The sequence below is a fragment of the Podarcis erhardii genome (assembly GCF_964252035.2).
Source record: "Podarcis erhardii genome assembly, chromosome: 12".
Taxonomy (NCBI): Eukaryota; Metazoa; Chordata; class Lepidosauria; order Squamata; family Lacertidae; genus Podarcis; species Podarcis erhardii.
The window spans coordinates 50,318,594-50,335,009 of NC_138513.1; the positions used below are offsets into that span (position 1 = coordinate 50,318,594).

General features: G+C 42.6%; 1 protein-coding gene across 7 annotated transcripts in view; it reads right to left on the bottom strand.

Annotated features, from left to right (window-relative positions):
* Positions 1-16,416, bottom strand: part of TPK1 (thiamin pyrophosphokinase 1) — a 234,000-nt gene that overhangs the window by 114,635 nt on the left and 102,949 nt on the right. For all 7 annotated transcript variants that reach the window (XR_014161499.1, XM_081881806.1, XM_081881808.1 and 4 more), the window contains one exon: positions 4,322-4,394. Coding sequence is in view for 6 of the 7 variants with exons in the window: in XM_081881806.1 (XP_081737932.1) it covers positions 4,322-4,394 (73 nt within the window). In the remaining variant the exon portion in view is untranslated. The remainder of the gene's footprint in view (positions 1-4,321; positions 4,395-16,416) is intronic.

A 16,416-nucleotide genomic window follows, 5' to 3' on the forward strand; every position in this document is an offset into this window, starting at 1 on the left:
TTTTAAGAGTTGAGAGCCCGGTGGGTACTGACTGAGAGCTGGCTGTGCCTTGTCAGTCAGGCAGATAGTTTGACACCTTTTGGAAGTTGGGGAGATATCTATAGCACTGATAATTACTTCTTGATTTCACCATGTCTTTGCCAGACAGCACTTATCAGTCCTTTGTGTGCTAAAGGGAAGGTGTGACTTCTCTCCTAAGGCTGAATGGGAAACAAGTAATTAACAAGTAATTAGAGGGTTTTGCTGCAGCATCATTTGCTGAGATCCATACATTCTCACTTTTTTGGCTTTAAAATCAGCAACTTTAAATGCTACATATAGTATTTCAACTTTTTATAAACATTTTGTTTCTGATGTAAAAAAGGATGAAAATTTTGAAAGTTAAGTAATTACATCATTTTTTAAAAAATAAAAAACTCACTTTATCTATTTCTTAACCTGATGAAAATAATTAATTGCATTTTGTTAAGTGTAGATATTATTCATGGTGGGGTGTTACTTCTAGGTACTAGGAAATAATGGTCATTTTTTTAAAACCTAGCTAGAATCTGTGAAGCCCTGTCTTAATATGGTATTGTAACAGGAAATTTAAAAAGAAAATGTTCTAGGTGATATTTCCCTGTAAATTATAGCAAATTTGACTTATTAAATTGAAGGCCACCACAGACTTTCTTCAATATGTGAAAAGGCATGTTTCTGTTCCAGAAAAAACTCCATACTTCCACTGCACATTCCATTGAAAGTCACTCAACAGTAATTAATACCCCATAAAACTTCATAGTTGAGCAGCTTTACACTCTCAGTCTGTTTCTTCACATAATAACCAGAAAAGATAAGCAGAAATCAAGAAAAATAACGTGTACACCATTTGCCCTCTACACCATTTGCCAAATGATTGATACTCTGTCAAAGGACTAATAGTAGCTGCTGTATAATCTTCATGTAAACTTGCTGACATCTGAATAAAAAGCAAGTTGACATAAAGATTCACCAAAAGCCTATTTCTACTGAGTATCTTTGGGGGCCTTCAAAAGAGAAAGATTAATGACAGAGCTATCTGTAGTGTTAATGTATTTATTAATGACACAGCAGGTTTGATACTTCTGGTGCCTATTCCCTCCAGACTGTAAACATAGTGAAAGTATCTTTGGAATATTACATTTTCCAGCAAGTTATCATGTTTTTATAAGTGAATTTACTTGGATTACACTGCAGTGACCTGCAAGACCTGTGCCATGTTTGTCATTCTGCCGGAAAACATGCGGCACTACACGTGTAGCAAGTGCAAACTGGTTGTCTTGCTGGAAGAGAAGGTACAGAACTTGAGGCCCACCTAGCCACACCTCGAGCTATAGGGCAACATGCAGTTTCTCAACAGAGCTGAGTGGACTGTGATGGAACAGCAACACAGGTTGGGTGCCCCCAGGGAGCAGGAAGATCACCCAGTGCAAGAGATGAAACCTCTGGAGGAATGTGACACACAGAAGTGGGACAGTCACAAACGACACTTTGTCTTTAGAGCTGCAAAATTGCTTCCATGCTGTCACCTTGGACACAGATTCTGGTGTCCAGAAAAGCTAGGCAGTAGTTGCCAACCTCAAAATACACCAAGGTGGCTGTGAAAGGTACAGTGTGCAGAATTCCTGCCATGTCCCAGAGGTAAAAGAGACAGGAGGGAATGGACTTGGAGGAGTCTTTTTCCATTCTTGACCCAAGTCCTTCAGATCCTAGGCTACTGTTGGTAGATGAGGATGTTGATAACCCACTTGCTACCTTCCATGGAGACATCAGAGAAATGGAATTGCAGTGTACAGAAGGCAAGCTGAGAGAGAGGAGTAGGAAGTACACAAGCCATAAGGTTCCACCCTTTGTAACCTATTCTAATAATATTCAGATAAGCTCCAACAGACAGAAGGGGAAAACTCAAGAACAGCAGTAGCAGACCTTAGAACACTCCAAGCAGGCTTTGGAAGTGTACAGAACGATTCCTGCCACTCCACAGAGGAGGGAGAGATGTGTGGGGGACAGAGGCAGTAGTGTGAGGAGGAAACAGGATGTCCTGGGAGGTGTGCTATCTTCCAGGTGCAAAGATTCATGATATGACTGAGAGGTTCCCAAGTCTTAAAAAGCCCACTAATCACCACCCCTTGCTTCTGACTCATGTCGGTACAAATAATACCAGGCTTCAAGGGATTATGAGACTCTGGGCAGGGAGCTGAAGAGACTTGGGGCACAGGTAGTCTTTTCATCACTCCTTCCTGTTGAAAGTCGTGGTCCAGGAAGAGAGAGGAAAATACTGGAGGTAAACCACTGGCTTTGCAGGTGGTGTTTTCAGGAAGGGTTTGGCTTCTTGAATCAAGGTCTCCGCTTCAAGAGAGCTTTAAACTTCAGGGGGAGGGACAGAAGAACTCATGGTACTGGGGATAATAGCTTCACTGATGCACAGGAAACTGAGGTGGTGCTCCTGAAACCTGCTTTAGGGCAAGATATCACAAGAAGAAGGCAGCTGGAGGGAGTGACTCATGGTTTCAGTTGTCTCTACACAAATGCACAAAGTATGGGAAACAAGCAAGATGAATTGGAGCTTTTAGTACAGGTGGGCATTACTGAAACCTGGTAGGATAAGACTCATGAGTGGAATGTAGGAATTGAGGGGTATAACCTGTTCAAAAGGAATAGACCAAACAGGAAGAGAGAAGGAGCAGCATTATATGTAAAGAACGTCTACACTTGTGAAGAAATCCATGACCTGGAGCATAGAAAGCAGATTGAGGGAATATGGGTAAAAATTGTAGGAGAGAGAAACAACAGTGACCCTACTGTGGATGTCTGCTATAAACTGCCTGAAGACTGGATTATGACTTCAAAAAGCAGATTACCAAACATTCAAAAAGGAGAGATATAGTAGTCATGGGAGACTTCAACATCCCAATTTCTCAGCGGTTCTCAACCTGTGGGTCCCCAGATGTTGTTGGACTACAACTCCCATCATCCCTGAGCTCTGGCCTTGCTAGCTAGCAGTGATGGGAGTTGTAGTCCAACAACATCTGGGGACCCACAGGTTGAGAAAGGCTGCAATATCTGTTGGAACTCCAACTCTACCAAGAGTCTGGTTTGTTTCCGGGGGGAGAGGGCGACTGCAGAAGCTCCTGTTTTGACCCATAGAGCCCGAAATCCAGAACCCCCAGGTCAGGTAAGTGCGGTGTGGGGTGGCAATGGGAAGGGGACCTGCTTGTCTGCCTAGACTTGTGCGTCACCTGGGGCTCCGATGTGCCACCCCCAAGGTAAGTGCCACCGGGGGCGCCCCCCTGCCCCCTGGCTACGCTACTGGGTTGGATGGCCATCTGCCATGGATGCTTCAGTAGAGTTTCCTACGCTGAGGGGGTTGCACTAGAAGGATGACCCCGGGGTCCCTTCCAGATCTGTTTTTCTGCTTCAACAATATTTCATCATGTCCTTACCATTTTATGCAATTGTATTTTGTATATATTATAAAATTCTAAACAAACATGTTCTATTTACAAACAAAACATTTAAATAGCTACATTTCTACCGGTAGGACAGGGTGGGGGCACAGGAAGGAAACAAGGTCGGAAGGGGGCCACGGTTGCAAAAAGGTTGGGAAAGATTGCTTCAAGGGATGCTGGTCTGTCATTTGCAGAATGCTCACTGAGGAGCGCTTGACCAGCGACAGGACTAGCTCAAGACATTTTGCTGCCTGAGGCGAAGGACAAGATGGTCCCTCCCCTGGGGCACATACAGAAGCCAACAGGACTAGTAGTTGAATCTTATTCCAATACTGGTGAAAAGGACAGGCTCACATAGGGGCCACATGGCACTCCTAACACCTCAGCATCCTTCACTTGAGGCAGATGCCTAACTTTGCCTCCTCGTAGGGCCGGCCCTGACTAGGGATGCTTCAGGAATTTGATACTGTGAATTCTAACACAAACTGATCTGCTCAGTTTACTTCCCAAACATTCCAACACAGTTCTTGCATCAAAAAAAGGCCTATCAATATATGTTTTGAAGCATGTGTTTTGAGAGAAAATACAAATTTAAGATGTGATTTTTTTAAGGTTTATGTTTTTTTTAAGTTCACAGATTAAGGAAAAGGATAGAATGGTGTTATGGATCACAAGAAAGTGATATATATCAGAAATACACTGATTTGCTTCTGCCTGAGACCCAGTAACCCTGGGTTCCTTATTTAGAACAGTTTGCTATAGGGAGAAGCATTTCCCAAGCGTGCCAGGCGATAGAGCAGCAAAATGAGTGTTAAAGATGATTTCTAGGTAATTTTAATTTTAAAAAAACTTACCTTGACTGTATAATACTCCTTTACTTCAGGCATAATAGAATCAAAGTCCCCACTGATGTAATCAGGCAAAAAGCTGAGAAAGAAGTAATACTTAGTTAGATATTTTTTATTAACCTTCTCACACTATATTTCTTGAATTTAAAAAAGAGAGCGTTCAGGCGGGGGGGGGGGGAGGGATGCAAGACTGAAACAGTGGTGTCCTTTTCCAAAGTTAACATCAATAAAATGGATTGAAATTTCCAATCTTCCCGTCTAAGAAACTAATGTCTTGGACTACAATAATTTGTGGTTACTGGGCTGAGATCAGCCCGACTGATGCACAGATATGTAACATTTATCCTTGAAGATACTAAATGAGTGAAAATTATAGCAGGTATCACAATTCATTTCACAACTTTGGTACTTCTTCTGCTACAAAGTCACTCAGAATCTTATTAATGGGCTGATTTTCCGTCTCTTTTATAATTCATAGCATCTAGGCATGTTTGTGTATTCATCAGCAATGGTTAGGGAAAGAAAGAATCCATCCAGTTATAGGAGACAGCTCTTCTAGAATTCTACCATGGCAGCATAGTCTGCAGAGATTATTCTCCATGCTGGGTTTCCAGGGTTGCAAGAAACTAGATAAGAGTCCCCCCACATATGTATAGCACAGGAAGCATCACTGATTACATGAATATGAAAATCTAGAGTAGTATATTCCTATTTTCTCCCACCCCACACTGTGTACTTGCAGAAAGGTAGCTTTTCAACACGTTTTGGAAAATATTATTTTGTTGCCATGGAACATTTGGAATTGAAGTTGAATGTGTATTCTGGTGAATGTTAACCTGCAGTGACTTACATTTCTGCTCACAGAAAGGCTTACAGCTACCTAGAGATTGAAAGGCAGCAGTTATCCTGGAGACTGAAATGTAATGTATGAGCCCTTAATGCACTGCTGCCAAGTCCAGAAGCTGTGCCATGCTCAGCAAACAAAGTATGGCTCTGCCGGTCTCAGTGGCTCCCACTGCATGACACCCAACCTCAATCTCAGAGCCTGTTCTTGTAACACCAGGCCAGGGGCATTAAATCTGAACCTCACATTATTTTAATTCATTTTCACTTTTAATCTGTAAACCACCTTTCTATATTGCTATTCACAAGGTGGTTTGCAAGCTGAAGGAACAACAAAATATACAACAAATATCACACATCTTAGAACAATCCAATCCAATCCAAAAAAGTCATAATAAAAATATGACTTTAAAATAAACATCTTATACCAAATAAAGTAATAGTCAATAATTGATTAGGATATAATAGGGCATAATAAAATTACCTCTCAGAATAGCAAGTGAACTGAAATCCACTCTCAGCAATTACAATAAGGAATTAATAAACCAAACTATAATCAATAAAAACAACAGCAAGTCACAATACATAAAATTAGGGCTGCCATATGTCCAAAATTTCCCAGACATAGCTGGGATTTGGCCTTCGGAAACAGTGTCTGGGTGGAAATCTCTGGAATGTCAGGGGAAATGTTGGGAGTGTAGATTTCAGCGATTATTTTTTTTAAGTGTCTCCAAACCAATGGCTGTTCATTAGCGCCAGGTGCGGAGTACACTTGTCCAGCCCTCGCCACTGACGCTGCCAGGTGGGGGCTCGCAGGTAGGGCGGGGGCAGAGGGTGCTCTTCACCCTCCCACCTCCCCAGCCCCTGCTACCAACGGGTGAGCACTGGTGCGCCGAGCAGAGGAGTAGAGGGTGAAGAGACCCTCTGCACTCCTCAGCCCCTGCTGCTAATGGAAAAGAGCTCGCATGCAGGGTGGGGCATGGCCCATGTGCCCTCCCACCCTACGCCAGTGCTCCAAACCACCTTAATCTTTTCCCCTCCTTTTCGGAAATATAAAATGGGAAGAAGTGTGGAACTTCCTGCTTTAAACCAGGCAAGTCTTATTCTTCACTTCACTTCTTCAGAAGAGGGACTGCGAAGCAGCCTGACTTGCTCGTTCCTCTGGAGAACCTTCCATGCAGAAGACACAGACCTTTGGCTGGGCTGGAATTTTAAGCTGGGAATATAAGTTTCAATGCACAGTAGCTGACCAGGGATGGGGAACCTATGGCCCTCTCTGGATGTTAAGACTACAACATATAAGCATTGTAGTTTGTTCTTTTTAGCATTTTGTTGGCTTTTCCAGGCAACTAACACCATAATTTCAGGACAGGAAACTGGCAGAAATATTCTATGGCAAAACAAAACTTCCTAGCAAAGTGTGCCCTTTTATTATTAAGTTCTGAAACTCCAAAAAACAGGATTTCAACATTGCTGTTAATGCTAAAGTAAGGTTTAAGATTAAGATCATCAAAATGCCCCATGTAGTAAGGAAATGCAAAAGTGAGCAACTCAGTAATTGCTCAGGGCATTTTTTGGCACCTTAATTGTCCCAATTATGCCTCGATTCTTCACTTAATGGTGTATCTTTTCCATTAAGCTTTTCTTGCCATTGAATGTGATTCCAGATCTGACTGGAACATTGAAAAAGTAACAGACAGGATACTGTGGGGCTCCTATCACAGCTTTCAAAAGCAAGCATCATAAACATCTACAGTTCCCTTAAAAATCCTGAATAGCCCTATGCAATTGCTGATCATCCATGAGCCAACAGTTATCAAGGTTTATTTATGTTTCATTCTGTTGAAAGGGAATAATTTGTGTGCTCCCTTCCTAGCTACACGGTCTTTTATATATTAGTCATTCAAATAATATGCTATGTGTTCGAGCACTTTATTTGGTTTTCGTTTTCTTAATGACTCTCTGGACAAGAACTATTCAGAACAAGGAAAGGTTGAGTTACTATACGTTTTATTATGAACTATTTTAACTTTAAGCGCATCCCCTCCACATAACTAGAACATATACCTATTACGCCAGTCCAACACCAATGCCAGTCTCTAGAGTCAGTGACAGCCACTCAAACCTCAGGCAACGCCTCTGAAAGGGTATGAAAAGTTCCAGTGTGGCTACGGCTGGAAGACTGAAAATAGTCTGCACATCTGCAGTTAATGGTGTAAGGATCTGTGGAACCTGGCCTTTGAGATGTCAGGAGTGGAGTGAAACCTTACAGGTATTATGTTACTCTGCTTCTACTTCTTTCTTGATGCCAGTAATAAGTACCCCTAAAAGTTAACAAAGCATCATGTTTGGGACTCATAAAGCCTATAAGCAAACAAAATACTTCCTCAAGACCTGTGGGCATTTTATTCTGTTTTAAACCTTCAATGCCACATCTCCTGAATATATGTCATCTTTGCAGTAAACAACACAATAACTGTGCTGCTGGGGTATTTAATTTACTTTAATCACCTCACTTGGTATTCTATATCAGCTTATAAATTTTATGTATGCTGCCATGGCTTGTACAATCTATTTTCCTCCCAATTAGCAGTTACAATGATCCATGGCACAGTCTATAGAAAGTATCACGGAATACTGCAGTGAGTATGCGGAAACAGTTGAAAGCATGTGGCAAGTATTATGTACTTGATTCTGCATGACTCTGTTTTTTTTTTTTATAATAATTTGTATTGGGTTTTCACATTTTTTAAAGACAAACACAAGTTACAAAACACAAACACACAAATTACAACAAAAACAAAACAGATATCATCACAACACCTTGTTTTCTTAACCTTATTCCCCGGACTCCCCCCCACCCCCTCTTCATACATCCCTATTCCCATGATTCGTTCAGCAAATTTTAATTTCTTCTTCTTAACCTATAATTGATATTTTTAAATATATCTCTTCGTAATTAGCCCCATTTCTCTTATCCCCAGCTCTTATAAACATTTAAATTTTTCCCTAAGGTCGGCGTAGATTCCCTTCCCCCGATTTCCCGTTTTTAAATATAGACCCTATTCACCCAACCCAAAATTTATTGTCGTTCTTACCCTTCTGCTTCCCCCTCCCCCCTTCCCAGGTTCTGGTCCCTTTTCAAATAAAAATCAACCGTAGTTTTTAGCCCGGATTCCTCACGTCCGAAGCCTTTAAGTCCCTTTCAGTTCCTCTCCGTCGATTCTGTTGGAAGTCTCTTATATCGGTCATCAAATCTCGAAACAATCCATTCTCCATCACTCCAATTTTTCTTCCCTCATGGATGCTTGATAGCAACTGCTGCCAAAAGTCAACCAGTCTTTCATGATCAAAAGGATAGCCCCAATCGTATTTCTTATATCCTTCGAGTTCCTGTGTTCCAGATACTTCAGGGGCCCCCTCCTTCATCCTTAACATCTTTTGCAGTGTTGTAATCCAGATAATCCAATAGTCTTTTCCCTTGCGTTCCACCATTATGGACTTTTTGTTGGTATATTTCAATTGTTCTTTCTCCTCTCCTTGCTCTCTTTCCTCCGATTCTTGGAATGTCTTTTCTGTTTCGGCTGCAGATTCCTTTCCTGTCAAATCCTTCATGCATTCAGCAGAGTTGCTTGTTCCTGAAGTCAAGGTCATTAATTGTTTGTTCATAGTCAGACTCTGCTCTTGCAATATTCCCACAAGATAAAACATCCTGTTTATCTCTGCCTGTAGTTTTCCTTCTGCCGCCATTGTAGTAGCTTTGGAATCCCCCTAGAGGGATTCTGGTTACTTTGTAAACTTTTTCCAACAGTCCAAATCTTTTTTATTTCTTTCTATCAAGTCTCCAACCACTTTGTTTCAATTTAACTTTTAGTTCAGAGGGATATCAGTTAACAAGTTTTCAATCTGTCCATTTAACAGTTCTTTTGACAGCTTATTCTTCTGCACCAGACTCAAACACGGGACTCTCTCTGGTCCGGGGGGGGGGGGGATTTCACAAAAAAAAAAATTTCTCCTCACTCTCCAGCACAACACTTCCTTTGTTAAATCGTGGAAGAAGTTTCTTTTATAATGTATAAGTGTATCTTTTCCGCCTTAGTTCTCTGAGCTTTGCTTAAGAATTGTCTGTAATTAGGGGGGGTGCGGACTCCCTTTTAGCACACCCTCCGGTCGTCTCCAATTCAAAGGAAAAATTTCTTAAAGCCAAATTCCATTTACTCACGGGTTAATTCTTTCAGTCCAAATTTCCAGGGAGAAAGTCAGCGCTCTCCGGTCGTGGCTCGCGGCTCCGCTCCACCGAGGTGTCGATTGACTCTCAGCGCCACACCACCCTCCGTACCCTTTTTCGAGGGTCAGGGGGGGTGCTTAAGGTGCCCACCGAGTCTTCCCGTCCGCAGGCTTCAGCGCCTGCGGTTTCTAAGGGTCCCCGCGTCGCCGGCGCGGCAAGACCCGTCCTCGGTGGAGCCGATTCCCTCCGCAGCTCGGAGGGAATCCGCCATTTCCAGATCGCGCTAACCCGGAAGTCCCTGCATGACTCTGTTTCCTTGGCGTGGCAACTGCACTTACAGTCCGAAAACTGTGATAGTCACAGTACTGTTACTGTGCACATACAGTCGGTGCAGGGTGGTGGATAGAATCATAGAATTATAGAGTTGGAAGGGTCCACAAGGGTCATCTAGTCCAACCCCCTGCAATGCAGGAATCTTTTGCCCAACAGGCTTGAACCAAGCTTCAAATCCTTGCTCACTGGGTGATTTTGGACAAGTAACTATCTCTCAGCATTGCCTACCCTGCAGGGATGTTGGGAGAATAAAATCAGAGTAAAGCCATGCATGATGCCCAGAGCTCCTTGGAGGAAGGACAGTATATAAATGCAACAAACAAACAAACAAACAAACCAATAAATCTGGATAACAGCCAATGGACACAGGCCAAACTCCCACTTCTAGAAGTCCTGCTTTATGACTTCCCTTTCACATTTAATGCTTATAATGGAAGGGTACTGTAATGGGTAAGGACGCAGGTGGCGCTGTGGTCTAAACCACAGAGTCTAGGGCTTTCCAATCTGAAAGTCGGCGGTTCAAATCCCCACGACGGGGTGAGCTCCCGTTACTCGGTCCCTGCTCCTGCCAACCTAGCAGTTCGAAAGCACATCAAAGTGCAGGTAGATAAATACAGTAGGTACCGCTCCAGTAGGTACCGTTTCCATGTGCTGCTGTGGTTCACCAGAAGCAGCTTAGTCATGCTGACCACATGAAGCTATACGCCGGCTCCCTCGGCCAGTAAAGCGAGATGAGCGCCGCAACCCCAGAGTCGTCCGCGACTGGACTTAACGGTCTGGGGTGCCTTTACCTTTACTGCATTGGGTAAACGTCAGTTTCCACTCCTGATTAAATCAATGACAAGATGAGGCATGCAACTATGTATTACCAGGTATAAGTCTAGTGAAGGTTCCCCAAAAGCCAGGAAATCACTGCTTCACCTTGGCAGCAGGCTGTGCTACATGACTGTCAAGGTTCCTTCCAATTCTGTGTGGACAGTGCTGGTTGCTAGTTGCTAGTTGCATGCTTCCAACATGGAATGATAGCTTCAGTTGTACATATGCATATTCCAGTGACTGTCTAATCTGGGACTTCGGTCCAATGCTCTGCCGCTGACAGCCATTCAACTCCAAGAAATTGGTGAAGCTGCAATTTACCACAGGATAGCATGGCATACCACATCCATATTCCTTAAACAGTGCATTTGTTAGGCATGGGGGAGCTTGGCAGAGGTAATTTATTAGCATTTTGCAGCTTGAGTGAACATGGGAAGCCCTTAACACAACATGTTAAACTGAAAGGTATTTGATCATTTAATTTTATTATTTTGTTTAATCCCTCATGTATCTGCGGCAGTGACCAAAGGAGGAATGACCACTGGGAGGAGCGCAGAGAGAAGGGTCACCATGGTGCAGCTATCTGCAACAGCGCAAGTGGATGCCTTCATCCACCCCAGCGGCAATAAAACATGTCTCTCCCACATTGGTTTCTACAGCCATAGAAGGCACTGTAACTCTTCAACGGTTTGGCTCTCCCTACCCACCCCCAAAGTGCGCTCCTCCATTGTCTCCCAAGACAGGTGGAGGCCAGCCAGGAACCACACCACTCCTGTCAGTATAAAAACTGTAGTGGGGTTACCAAACGGTTAAGTATGCTTTAATCCCATGCTTTTAACTGATGAGTTAATCATTCCAAACACACCCTGGAATAAATACCATGCTATCAAATATATAGATGCCATTTTGTGGTTCCTTAATGAAGGTAACAGTTGACTAAGTAACAGACATCTCATTTATTTTTTGGAAGGTCATCTTTAAATGCACATAACCAATCAAGAGATGCAGAAAGATGATTTATTTTTTCAATCATTGCAGTCTTTCACAGTGGGTATTTTTTAAGTTCACTTCTGCAAAAATATCAATCACTTAATCACACTGATTACCTAAATTAATTGTTATAGCTGAAGCCAAATTCTAAAAGAATAGTCATGTTAAATGAGGCTATCTGTGCTTTTGAGGATTTTGAGCAAAGGTTCACAATCAGATTGGACTCAGTTCCACTTGGCACAAATAGAGGTGAAGATTGGTTAAATCACTGCCACCCGTCATAATGACATGCAAGGGGTTGGTCTACCTGGACCAATCTACATTTAGGGACCTGTCCACACCCAGTGATGGAATGTCATCTCTTGGGCTCCTGGCATCTGTTTATTACAGTTCCCTGACCATAAATCACTTTATGCACATTTGTACAAAATCCCTTGTCTTCATTGTCCACATAATGGTTGGTGAAAATAGACTCTTCTCTATGAAGCAATATATTTCTTACGTTTTTTAGAGGCCCCAAATCTTGTTGTTTTATGTCCAGCTAAGAGACCACCTGCTAATCTGACAGATAAATTCTGTAAGCAGCAGCAGCCTTGAGTCTGACAATCCGAATTCCACCGTGAACGAGACTAAAAAACCCTTCATGGTAGGTTTTAACCTTGCACTTTTGTGATTAGCTACATTCATTGACGTGCTACCTCAGACTGAATGCGGGTGGCGCTGTGGTCTAAACCACAGAGCCTAGGGCTTGCTGATCAGAAGGTTGGTGGTTTGAATCCCCGGGACGGGACGGGACGAGCTCCTGTTGCTCGTTCCCTGCTCCTGCCAACCTAGCAGTTCGAAAGCATGTCAAAGTGCAAGTAGATAAATAGGTATTACAACACTGTGCACTTGACTGACTCTGCCATACTAGGCAATGTCTTTGGCCCTCCAGAAGGGCTATTTCTAAAATAAATCTCAGGTTTCCACATACAAGTAAGCCTGTCCATCAGCAGAGGCGGGAGAGATAGCATTAGAAGATGAGAAGGGGAAGGTAAAATATGATGTTTGAGGACCTTCTAATATAGATAATCTGTTGGAGTGCCCTTGTGCTCTCCTCTTCCCCAGGAGCAGCAGTAAGGAAAAGTCTTTCTCAATGCAGAGATAAAGGTCATTGTGATGCCAGCAGCCATTACATCAATCATTTCTTGTTCTTTCCCCTAACTCCAAGATAAACCAGGCTGCAGATTTCAAACATCCACTTGGTGGGCATGTTATAAGCAGTCAAATAACTAATTCAATTTGACATTCGACTTTTAAGGTCAAATATGCTAAATTATGAATATAGGCCCAGGCAGTGAATTGTGAGTGGCTTTAATCCCCACTCAACCACAAAGCTCATAAGGTGACATTGGACCAGCTACTATCTTTCACCAATCCCATAGGCCTGTTGTGAGGATAAAGTGGATGACCCTGATGTACAGTGCTGTTAAGGAACAAGCAAATGAACAAACACAGACAACAGTAATGTTATGAGAACAGTTTTAAATCTGTTCATTAAAAAATATTCACTGGTCTACTGAAATGCTTTGAATACTTGATTTCAGTTATATAGGTAAAGGGACCCCTGACTGTTAGGTCCAGTCGTGACCGACTCTGGGGTTGCGGCGCTCATCTCACTTTACTGGCTGAGGGAGCCGGCATTTGTCCACAGACAACTTCCGGGTCATGTGGCCAGCATGACTAAGCCGCTTCTGGCGAACCAGAGTAGTGCACGGAAGCACCGTTTACTTTCCTGCCAGAGTGGTACCTATTTATCTACTTGCACTTTGACGTGCTTTCAAACTGCTAGATTGGCAGGAGCTGGGACCGAGCAATGGGAGCTCACCCCGTTAATGGGATTCGAACCGCTGGCCTTCCGATCGGCAAGCCCTAGGCTCTGTGGTTTAGACAGATTTCATTTTAATTAGTTAAGGCTCTCCACTCAAGCTTAGTTCAGCATGCTAGATTCTAATTAAAATGCAAACTTTACACTTGCTTAATGAAAACTGCTACTTCCACTAACTTAAGTAACACTTAACCTTGTTCTTAAAGATAAGGATGGGCTTAACTCACTTGCTGACTGAGAATTATTTAAAAACCTTATCAAGGTTTTCTGAACTATGCTATTATGCTGCAGCAAAGGTCCATTGATCCAAGTCTTGAATCACCACTTCTTCATGAATGCAGTGATAACTGTCACTCTATTGTCTCTTTAGTACTGTACATCAATATGCATCAGTGCTGCTAAAGAGAATATAAATGCTGACTTACTAGGAAAAACTTATATTTGGAAGTACTTGTTCAAAAGGTCCTATTGGGTCAATTCTGACCTACAGCAAGCAGGAGACAATGGCTATATCTACACCTTTCAACGGTCATTAGGTTCCCCAAAGCATTTTGGGAATTTAACTGTGGTAGATTGAAGGGCTGAACAGATGGCCCCAGCAACCCCTCCCTCTTGAACTGCATAACTCAATTTCCAAGGATCACTGAGAAGAGGGGATGGTTATTAATAGGTAAATGTTTATATTGCTCTATGCAAAGCAGTGCACAACAATAAAAAACAATAAAACTACATGAGAAATATTATGCAGTAGGTAAAGAAAAAAATAACAAAAATAGTGCAAGAGTCTGCCTTTTTCTCAATGATACATTATACCTAGATTTAGAAAGTATACCTATTTCATTTGGGCAAGTTTGCTACTGGAGATATGCAAGTAGGATACTTTTTTTGGATGTTTGGATGCTGGAAAAAAACAACTACAGTGGTACCTCAGGTTACAGACGCTTCAGGTTACAGACTCCACTAACCCAGAAATATAACCTCGGGTTAAGAACTTTGCTTCAGGATAAGAACAGAAATTGTGTTCCAGTGGCGCGGTGGCAGCAGGAGGCAATACTGCTCCTTTCTCGCAGGGAGAAATATGTATCATATTTTCGATTTTGCGAGATTACAAATGTTTCCAAAAACTAGGATATTATTATTTTCCACTAGTAATATAGCACTGAGTTAGCTACATTCACAAAATGGGAATATATAGGTTATACATGACAGAATTTATTTAGTGTGTTGGCATTTTCCAAAGTAGAATAGAGTAGCTCACTCCTGCACATCTGTTAGCAGGTTGTACTTTCTGCTCAAATCCTGTCTTGCAGTTCATTATTAACTGGTGACCCAAGTTTCTGTGATGTTCTATCAAGATTAAGAAAATATCACAGTATAGCTTGGTCAATTCAAAGCCTCTGCTGGAATTTCTTGCCTTGGGATGGAGTAAGCAGAAATCACTGAGGAGCTGGTATGCAGTATTAGCTTGCTTGACAAATGTGAATATTGACTACTACATCAACTTTTATTCTTATGTCTACTGATACTGCTCTCGTCAAAGAAACTACCAGCACATAGGAACCAATTCCTAGGGGCTGAGGGATCTTCGCCCCCCCTAATTGAGTGAGGTGCCCCCCAAGTTGATAGCCATTCAGTGTGTGCGCACTGCGTCATGTGATCAATCATGCAGGGCATGGCTTACCTGCCCCCCCATGTTTTATTCAAGTTGGCACCTCTGCAGCAGCATGTTGGAAAAATCCCAAAAATGGTTTGATTTTTTAAAGGTTTTGAGTATACAATTTCATGTTGTTGGTTTTTTGTTTTTGTTTTTTAAAAGAATATATGAGAGACTGCTCCTCATGTTCCAGTAATATTATGTAAAGCAAAGATGTCTAGCAAATCCCAAGAAGCTTATCAAGACCTTTAGGAGTTCACCCATATGGTTTTAAACCCTACCATAAAAGCTTCAGGGCCAAGTTAAAGGGCTGACACATCAATGATTGGTAGATCTGAAATTTGACACCCAGGATGTCAGTGCACAGTACAGTTTTTGTTTTTATTTTATTTACTTAATCCTTTGTTTAATCCATTTGCTTGTCTCAGTATCAACCTCTGCTATTTAACCCTGCTTCCTGGCTGGCAGAAATTGCCACTGTGTCTGCCATGGTTCATATATTCGGGTTAGGAGGGCTGAAGTAACTGAGCTATGCGCTGCTAACTTTCACCGTGAACTGGACCATCTATAGTAGCGCTTGACTGTACAAAGGCCTGGCCTAAGGAGTGTGATGGACAGCAGAGCCAGGCCAGAGTCTGGCGATGCAGTGCCCCTGAAATGCCACCAGAGGGCTGGAGCCTCTCTCTGATTGGCTAGCCACGGAAGGGGGAGGAGCATCATTTGGGGGGGAGAGAATAAAAGGGGCAGTTTCTGAGGGAGACTCAGATAGGGGTGGATGTGAGAAGAGATAGGGCTAAGGTTCAGCAGGAGAAATAGGGAGCAGGATAGGATTTGACTGAGGGAGAACTGGTTCTGGGTGAAGTTAAATATCCACACTGAGGAGACTATCCATAGCGAGGGGACAGAGCCTCACAGCTTGGATAGGGAGACCATCTTGAGGGTCTGGGGGGAAAGGTATACAGAGAGAACAGGAGTGTCCTGGGAGGGTTGGGACTGAACTGGGAGAATCCAGACTCCCTGGGTCTCCATCTAGCCAGGAGGGGAGAGTCCTTCTAGGTGAGGGGATCCCCTGGATCTGTTATTCCTTTGGGAATATCTCAGGAGTGGTAACTGAGGGAAAGTGCCCCTCACTTGTGAACCAGGGTATTAGTCTGTGAAGGAAGCTGTGTTGTATTAAAAGGATTTAACTGAAGAACCTGTCATACAACTAAGTAACAGAAACGGAAGTATAACTGATTTTGTGTAAAGAGAGGTTAAGAGAAGCTGTGACTCTACACTGTGTTTAAGCCTGAGACATCTTATACTTAATTAAAGTAAATAAGTTAACTTCTACCCGAAAGACTGCATTTCCTGACTCACTTTGTTTCATA